The sequence below is a fragment of the Pseudoliparis swirei genome, chromosome 1 (assembly GCF_029220125.1).
Source record: "Pseudoliparis swirei isolate HS2019 ecotype Mariana Trench chromosome 1, NWPU_hadal_v1, whole genome shotgun sequence".
In the NCBI taxonomy this organism is placed as follows: Eukaryota; Metazoa; Chordata; class Actinopteri; order Perciformes; family Liparidae; genus Pseudoliparis; species Pseudoliparis swirei.
This window is the reverse complement of record NC_079388.1, coordinates 20,882,929-20,892,834: the sequence shown is the minus strand read 5'-3', so window position 1 is coordinate 20,892,834 and position 9,906 is coordinate 20,882,929. Positions and strand designations below refer to the sequence as shown.

Below are 9,906 nucleotides of genomic sequence, written 5' to 3'. Positions count from 1 at the left end.
ACAACACGATGCAATGAACTGTACTCTAACAACAACAACACGATGCAATGAACTGTACTCTAAACAACAACAACACGATGCAATGAACTGTACTCTAACAACAACAACACGATGCAATGTACTCTAACAACAACAACATGCAATGAACTGTACTCTAACAACAACAACAGCACGATGCAATGAACTGTACTCTAACAACAACAACAGCACGATGCGATGAGCTGTACTCTAACAACAACAACACGATGCAATGAACTGTACTCTAACAACAACAACAATGCAATGAACTGTACTCTAACAACAACAACAACACGATGCAATGAACTGTACTCTAACAACAACAACAACACTGCAATGAACTGTACTCTAACAACAACAACACGATGCAATGAACTGTACTCTAACAACAACAACACGATGCAATGAACTGTACTCTAACAACAACAAATGAACTGTACTCTAACAACAACTAACAACAACAACACACGATGCAATGAACTGTACTCTAACAACAACAACACGATGGAACTGTACTCTAACAACAACAACAACACGATGCAATGAACTGTACTCTAACAACAACAACAACACGATGCAATGAACTGTAACAACAACAACAACACGATGCAATGAACTGTACTCTAACAACAACACGATGCAATGAACTGTACTCTAACAACAACAACACGATGCAATGAACTGTACTAACAACAACAACACGATGCAATGAACTGTACTCTAACAACAACAACACGATGCAATGAACTGTACCTAACAACAACAAAACAACAACAATGCAATGAACTGTACCTAACAACAACAACACGATGCAATGAACTGTACTCTAACAACAACAACACGATGCAATGAACTGTACTCTAACAACAACAACAACACGATGCAATGAACTGTACTCTAACAACAACAACACGATGCAATGGATGCAATGAACTGTACTCTAACAACAAGCAATGAACTGTACTCTAACAGCAACAACAACACGATGCAATGAACTGTACTCTAACAACAACAAAATACGATGCAATGAACTGTACTCTAACAACAACAACTGCAATGAACTGTAAGCAACAACAACACGATGCAATGAACTGTACTCTAACAACAACAAATGAACTGTACTCTAACAACAACAATGCAATGAACTGTACTCTAACAACAACAACACGATGCAATGAAAACAACAACACGATGCAATGAACTGTACTCTAACAGCAACAACAACACGATGCAATGAACTGTACTCTAACAACAACAACACGATGCAATGAACTGTACTCTAACAACAACAACACAACACGATGCAATGAACTGTACTCTAACAACAACAACACGATGCAATGAACTGTACTCTAACAACAACAACAACATGCAATGAACTGTACTCTAACAACAACAACACGATGCAATGAACTGTACTCTAACAACAACAACACACGATGCAATGAACTGTACTCTAACAACAACAACACGATGCAACAACAACAACAACACGATGCAATGAACTGTACTCTAACAACAACAACACGGTGCAATGAACTGTACTCTAACAACAACAACACGGTGCAATGCAATGAACTGTACTCTAACAACAACAACAATACGATGCAATGAACTGTACTCTAACAACAACAACACGATGCAATGAACTGTACTCTAACAACAACAACAATACGATGCAATGAACTGTACTCTAACAACAACAACACGATGCAATGAACTGTACTCTAACAACAACAACAATACGATGCAATGAACTGTACTCTAACAACAACAACGATGCAATGAACTGTACTCTAACAACAACAACACGATGCAATGAACTGTACTCTAACAACAACAACAATACGATGCAATGAACTGTACTCTAACAACAACAACACGATGCAATGAACTGTACTCTAACAACAACAACACGGTGCAATGAACTGTACTCTAACAACAACAACACGGTGCAATGAACTGTACTCTAACAACAACAACACGATGCAATGAACTGTACTCTAACAACAACAATACGATGCAATGAACTGTACTCTAACAACAACAACAATACGATGCAATGAACTGTACTCTAACAACAACAACACGATGCAATGAACTGTACTCTAACAACAACAACAATGCAATGAACTGTACTCTAACAACAACAACACGATGCAATGAACTGTACTCTAACAACAACAACACGATGCAATGAACTGTACTCTAACAACAACAACACGATGCAATGAACTGTACTCTAACAACAACAACAATGATAATGAACTGTACTCTAACAACAACAACACGATGCAATGAACTGTACTCTAACAACAACACGATGCAATGAACTGTACTCTAACAGCAACAACAACACGATGCAATGAACTGTACTCTAACAACAACAACACAATGCAATGAACTGTACTCTAACAACAACAACACGATGCAATGAACTGTACTCTGACAACAACAACAACACGATGCAATGAACTGTACTCTAACAACAACAACACGGTGCAATGAACTGTACTCTAACAACAACAACAACACGATGCAATGAACTGTACTCTAACAGCAACAACAACACGATGCAATGAACTGTACTCTAACAACAACAACACAATGCAATGAACTGTACTCTAACAACAACAACACGATGCAATGAACTGTACTCTAACAACAACAACACGGTGCAATGAACTGTACTCTAACAACAACAACACGGTGCAATGAACTGTACTCTAACAACAACAACACGATGCAATGAACTGTACTCTAACAACAACAACACGATGCAATGAACTGTACTCTAACAACAACAACACGATGCAATGAACTGTACTCTAACAACAACAACACGATGCAATGAACTGTACTCTAACAACAACAACACGATGCAATGAACTGTACTCTAACAACAACAACACGATGCAATGAACTGTACTCTAACAACAACAACAACAACAACACGATGCAATGAACTGTACTCTAACAACAACAACACGATGCAATGGACTGTACTCTAACAACAACAACACGATGCAATGAACTGTACTCTAACAACAACAACACGATACAATGAACTGTACTCTAACAACAACAACAACGCGATGCAATGAACTGTACTCTAACAACAACAACACGATGCAATGAACTGTACTCTAACAACAACAACAGGATGCAAAGATGCTTTTACTTCAGCCACTTTGAGCCTCGGATGCATGAACTGTAGTCTGTGTTTTGTATCTTTGTATCTGTGTTGTGTCTCTTTGTATCTGTGTGTGTCTCTTTGTATCTGTGTTATGTATCTTTGTATCTGTGTTGTGTCTCTTTGTATCTGTGTTGTGTCTCTTTGTATCTGTGTTGTGTCACTTTGTATCTGTTTTGTGTCTTTGTATCTGTGTTGTGTCTCTTTGTATCTGTGTTGTGTATCTTTGTATCTGTGTTGTGTCTCTTTGTATCTGTGTTGTGTCTCTTTGTATCTGTGTTGTGTCTCTTTGTATCTGTGTTGTGTATCTTTGTATCTGTTTTGTATCTTTGTATCTGTGTTGTGTCTCTTTGTATCTGTGTTGTGTATCTTTGTATCTGTTTTGTGTCTTTGTATCTGTGTTGTGTCTCTTTGTATCTGTTTTGTGTCTCTTTGTATCTGTGTTGTGTCTTTTTGTATCTGTGTTTTGTATCTTTGTATCTGTGTTGTGTCTCTTTGTATCTGTGTTGTGTCTTTGTATCTGTGTTGTGTCTCTTTGTATCTGTGTTGTGTCTCTTTGTATCTGTGTTGTATCTTTGTATCTGTTTTGTATCTGTGTTGTGTCTCTTTGTATCGGTTTTGTATCTTTGTATCTGTGTTGTGTCTCTTTGTATCTGGTTTGTGTCTTTGTATCTGTGTTGTGTCTCTTTGTATCTGTTTTGTATCTTTGTATCTGTGTTGTGTCTCTTTGTATCTGTGTTGTGTCTCTTTGTATCTGTTTTATGTATCTTTGTATCTGTGTTGTGTCTCTTTATATCTGTGTTGTGTATCTTTGTTGTGTCTCTTTGTATCTGTTTTGTATCTTTGTATCTGTCTTGTGTATCTTTGTATTTGTGTTGTGTATCTTTGTATCTGTGTTGAATCTTTGTATCTGTGTTGTGCATCTTTGTATCTGTGTTGTGTATCTTTGTATCTGTGTTATGTATCTTTGTTGTGTCTCTTTGTATCTGTTTTGTATCTTTGTATCTGTGTTGTATCTTTGTATCTGTGTTGTGTGTCTTTGTATCTGTGTTGTGTATCTTTGTATTTGTGTTGTGTATCTTTGTATCTGTGTTGTGTATCTTTGTATCTGTTTTGTATGTATTTATATTTTTTGTAGTTGTTTTTTTACCTGTTTTGGTCGTTTTGTAGTTGTTTTGAATCTTTTGCATCTCTTTGTTTCGTATCTATTCAAACTGGTTTTGTTTAGTTGTTTTTTTACCTCTTTGTATCTCGGTGGTCGTTCTGTGTCTCTTTGTGGTCGTTTTGTGTATCTTTGTAGTTATTTGGTGTCTCTTTGTGGTCGTTTTGTGTCTTTTTGCAGATTGACTTTCAAAAAGAAGTATGACCACCCTAAATAGGCCCCTGACCCCTGACCCCCTGCGCTGTCGGTCACTTAGTGTCTTTCTTTCTTTCTTTGGAATGCTGACACATAAACTGAGGAAAGTTCTCTTGGGTTATCCAGAACTTTACAAACAGAACAGAAACAAAAGCTCAGCGGCGCCGAACCACAGGAACCTGTAACTGAGTTGTATTCACGTCCGCCGCCGAGCAGCCGGCCACAGAAACATGAAAAGAGATTTGCATATTATTGTTTTCGCCCGCAGAAATATAAAATCACACGTCTGTGGAGGGAGACGTGTGATGAAGGAGCTCAGGAACACAAAGCGGCCGCGCGACTCACATGTCACTTCAGACTGGAGAAAACAGAACAACCCAGATCTGCATTTATTGTTCCCTGAACACATCGTGGTGTGAAGACGGCGTTGATGAAGACGAGGCATCGCGAAGAACGGCAGAGACACGAGACACGGCGGGGACATCTGGAGGGGCCGCCGCCGACAGGTTGTTCATCATGGAGGGAAAAACACCGCCGGATCAAAATGCATCATCAGGAGATTAATATAAACCGTGTGGCGGTGTGAACACCAACAGGCTGAGTGTGTCAACAACATCAACAACAACATCAACATGATCATCATCAATAGAAGTGACGGTGATGTATATATATACATATATATACATATATATATATATATATATATATATATATATATGTATATATACATATATATATGTATGTACACTACCGTTCAAAAGTTTGGGATCACTTAGAAATGTCTTTATTTTTCAAAGAAAAGCACTGTTTTTTCAATAAAGATAACATTAATCAGAAATACCCACTCTACATTGTTAATGTGGTAAATGACTATTCTAGGTGGAAACGTCTGGTTTCTAATGGAATATCTCCAGAGGTGTATAGAGGCCCATTTCATCATCACTCCAGTGTTCTAATGGTACATTGTGTTTGATCATCGCCTTAGAAGACTAATGGATGATTAGAAAACCCTTGAAAACCCTTGTGCAATTATGTTAGCACAGCTGAAAACAGTTATGCTGGTGATATAAGCGATACAACTGGCCTTCCTTTGAGCTTGAAGTTTGTTGAACAAAATGAATACTTCAAATATTAATCATTATTTCTAACCTTGTCAATGTCTTGACTATATTTTATATTCATTTGATAAATAAAAGTGTGATTTTTCAATGAAGACACGAAATTGTATGGGTGATCCCAAACTTTTGAACGGTAGTGTATATACATATATATACATATATATAAAGTATATATATATATTATATACATATATATGTATATATACATATATATGTATATATATAGACATATTTGTAAATATATATATATACATATATATGTATATATACATATATATGTATATATATATAAATATATATATATATGTAAATATATATATATACACATATATTTATATACACATATATATATTATATTAGTGACAGTGACCTCTCCAGGGTTTAATTAAACCTTTACAAACTGTCTCCAGCTTTAGCTCTTTGGACGGTTCATTATTGTATCATATATTATGATCAATAGAAAAGAAAATGAAAAATACATTTACAGCTGCTGTTGTTCTTCACGTTCACCACATGGGGGCAGCGTTGAGGCGGTGTTCATCTCCGTTAAGACAAATAATAAGTGAAAAAGGTCAAAGGTCACTGAGAAGAGGTTTCCTCTCTGTTTGTTCCCCACGAAGAGAGGAAACATCTTCTGCTGGAGAGCTGTGATGACTGTTCACCACGCTGAGGCTCGTGATGATGACACAGCCCCCCCCCCCCCCCACACACACACACACACACTAACCAGGCGAGCAGCTGGCGGCCACGACGCCTCTGTGGAAACACTGAACACTCCCACAGACCTTGAACTACACACCCACACACACACACACACACACACACACACACACACACACACACACACACACAGGTTTAGTGTCTCTAAAAGCATTGTAAGGGGAGAAAGAGCTTCAGACTCTTAAAACCCGAGGAATATGATGTAATCATTTAACTTTATTAATTCCTTTTTGTTCTTGTTTCCAATTAACCAGTTTGTGGTCAAATGAAAGGAGGAAACACTTAAAGCTCTTTACACAAATAAACGATGAATGAAATGAGAAATACTATACTGTGAATATTTTAAATATTTAACAGATATAAAGGATACATAACTATATACACATATATATCTATATACGTGTGTATATTTAAGTGAAAAAGTTAAATAATAAAACCTGCTTTCTGAATGTAAATCACAGAGCTGAAAGAGACAAAAGGGTTATTTGCTGCAGAAATAAGGTATTATTGTTAATAAATATGTTTTTTAAATATAGTTTAATTTATATTATTGTCTTTATAATATTTATAATTTATAGTTCACATTCAGCGTGTTTTGATCAAACGCAAACGGAGAAATGAAGTAAACACGAATGCCTCTTGTGGCGGAGCAGTGTATTACATCAACAAACCCTTTGAAAACAACGTATCCTGTAGAGTTCGTAGATATCTCTAAAAGTTATTCCTCATTTTTAAGAAATCCAGCAACGCGCGTCAAATTCTGCTTGTCACATTAATACTTAAATAAATCTTTTCAAAATAAGCCTGTTTAAAAAAAAAACTACTAATAAAACAGCTTTAACTTTAATATGTACATCATCTGCTTTGTGAACCATGGAAATAAATTTTTTTTTTTAATGCAAAAGTTCAAAGCAAAATAAATAAATAAAGGCCGTCGTCACGCGGAGACGCACACACACACACGCACGCACACACACGCACACATACACACACGCACGCACACACACACACACACACACACACACACCGGTGGCGACTGATTGGAAGTGCAGTCTGCATGTACAGACATGTGTATTCAGAGAAGCGCTTCTTTTCCTCACCTCCACGCTCCTGATTTAATATTTGATGACTGATGTGATATTAATGTTTAAATGATCAGGAGGACATTTCAACACAAGATCGTCGTTCACAACGTCAACGTCTTCTCGTCTCCAAATGCAGAACAACATTCGAGAAAAGATTCTTGCAAGTGAGACTATTGAAGAACAGCAGCTTCCTGTAGCTCCCTGTAGCTTCCTGTAGCTCCATGTAGCTCCATGTAGCTTCATGTAGCTTCCTGTAGCTCCATGTAGCTTCATGTAGCTTCCTGTAGCTTCATTTAGCTTCCTGTAGCTTCATTAACTTCCTGTAGCTTCATGTAGCTTCCTGTAGCTTCATTAACTTCATTTAGCTTCCTGTAGCTTCATTAACTTCCTGTAGCTTCATGTAGCTCCCTGTAGCTTCATTAGCTTCTTGTAGCTTCATTAACTTCCTGTAGCTTCATGTGCTTCCTGTAGCTTCATTAACTTCCTGTAGCTTCATTCGCTTCCTGTAGCTCCCTGTAGCTTCATGTAGCTCCCTGTAGCTTCATTAACTTCCTGTAGCTTCATTAGCTTCATTTAGCTTCCTGTAGCTTCATGTAGCTCCCTGTAGCTTCATTAGCTTCATGTAGCTTCATTAGCTTCCTCCAGCGTTCTTCTTCATGCTCGTCGGCTCCATCAAACAGTTTAAAGTTAACACAAACAAACGCTGATGACGGCTAACCTCGAGTTTTATTGTTTTGAGAAAACAAATCATAATAAAATACTTCCGTGACGTTTCCAGTTAGTTTTTTAACGTTGACCTTGAGCTCAAACACCTGGAACCCTTTGATGTGAACAGAGACTCGTCTCACTTCCTGCCTCAACACGTGAAACAATGACGTCAAAATAAAAGTTACGGAAGGAGGAAGTGAAATAAAACATGTTCCACTCAGAACTTCAACCTTCTCAAAGCAGAACGTCAGCCTGAGGTTAATACTGTAACAACAACAACAACAACAACAACAAATAAAGAGCCTTATACGTGACAGTAACATGTCAATAAAAACAAAAACATGCACAACATAAATAAAGAGTTCAGGAGCCTGAAGAAGAAACGACTCAACCGAGACGAGAAACGCTTCAGCTGACCTCACTTCCTGTTGAGGTCATTCAAGGTGACCTCACTTCCTGCTGAGGTCATTCAAGGTGACCTCACTTCCTGCTGAGGTCATTCAAGGTGACCTCACTTCCTGCTGAGGTCATTCAAGGTGACCTCACTTCCTGCTGAGGTCATTCAAGGTGACCTCTTCCTGCTGAGGTCATTCAAGGTGACCTCACTTCCTGCTGAGGTCATTCAAGGTGACCTCACTTCCTGCTGAGGTCATTCAAGGTGACCTCACTTCCTGCTTGAATCCTTTCTTATTTAGTTTGTTTACGGAGGGAGAACATAATCTTCATATTTACAGTCGGTTTGCACCTCGGGTTGTAAAGTTGATCATTTCAGCTTTTAATTAAACAAAAACAAATTACGTTTAAACGCACCTCAGATTAATATTCATAAAGTTTTATAAATGTGGAGCAAGTCGGACATTTTTTTCTTCTTTTTATATATATTTTTTTATCGTCAGAAACATAAAAACTGAAGTTACAGATTTTACATGTTTATTTTTATTTATCTTGTTGTTCTCTACTTGTTCTCTACTTGTTGTTCTCTACTTGTTGTTCTCTTCTTTCTGCAGTCAAACAACTGAAAGTAATATTTATATTTATATTCATAATAATCAACTGACTGTGTCTTTGCGTCTCGGCGTTCCTTCCGGCGGCCAATCAGGAGGCACTTAGAACCGACCGGAGAACCCGGAGAACCGAAACACCCGACGGGTTCTCCGGCGGAGACGACGTCGAGAGATAAAACCAGCCGACGACAAATCAACTGTTGTCCTTGAAGTTAATTCATAAAGCGTGGATGAGGTCATAGCCCCGCCCCCCCCCACGAGGCCCATCTTCATCTTCGTCATCAGGCACTTGTTGATTCGTCCGTCACTCAAACCGCCCAATCACAAGCGGCGAGCGCCGCGTTCACTGAGTCTCTCCCGCCTCCTCGCCCTCGCCGCTCCTCGCCCGGCGGCGGCGGACGGCGGGGTCGTCCTGCGCGTACGCCGCCGGGTCGCCGGGCGCCACGGGCCTCGGCGCCGGGTAGCTGGACTCGTAGTAGCGGTACGGGTCGTCGTCCTCGGCCTCTCCGTAGTTCTGGAAGACGTTGGGCGGCAGTTGGACTGCGGGGACAGCGCCGCGGCGGTCAGTGACATCATCGCCTTCTGCGGTGAACAAGCGGCCGGCGGCGAGGCGGCGGCGAGTCAGCGGCAGCACAAAAACAAAGACGGCCGCCACCACAGGAAGCGGCGTTTACATCGGTTCGATTGGTTAGTGGGACAGGAA

The 9,906-nt window shown here is 39.1% G+C and overlaps 1 protein-coding gene across 1 annotated transcript in view; it reads right to left on the bottom strand.

The window, feature by feature from the left end:
- Nucleotides 1–9,546: 9,546 nt before the first annotated feature.
- Nucleotides 9,547–9,906, bottom strand: part of LOC130198412 (collagen alpha-1(XIV) chain-like) — a 50,395-nt gene continuing 50,035 nt past the window's right edge. Inside the window, exon 11 of the mRNA XM_056421577.1 lies at nucleotides 9,547–9,717. Coding sequence (XP_056277552.1) covers nucleotides 9,547–9,717 — 171 coding nt within the window. The remainder of the gene's footprint in view (nucleotides 9,718–9,906) is intronic.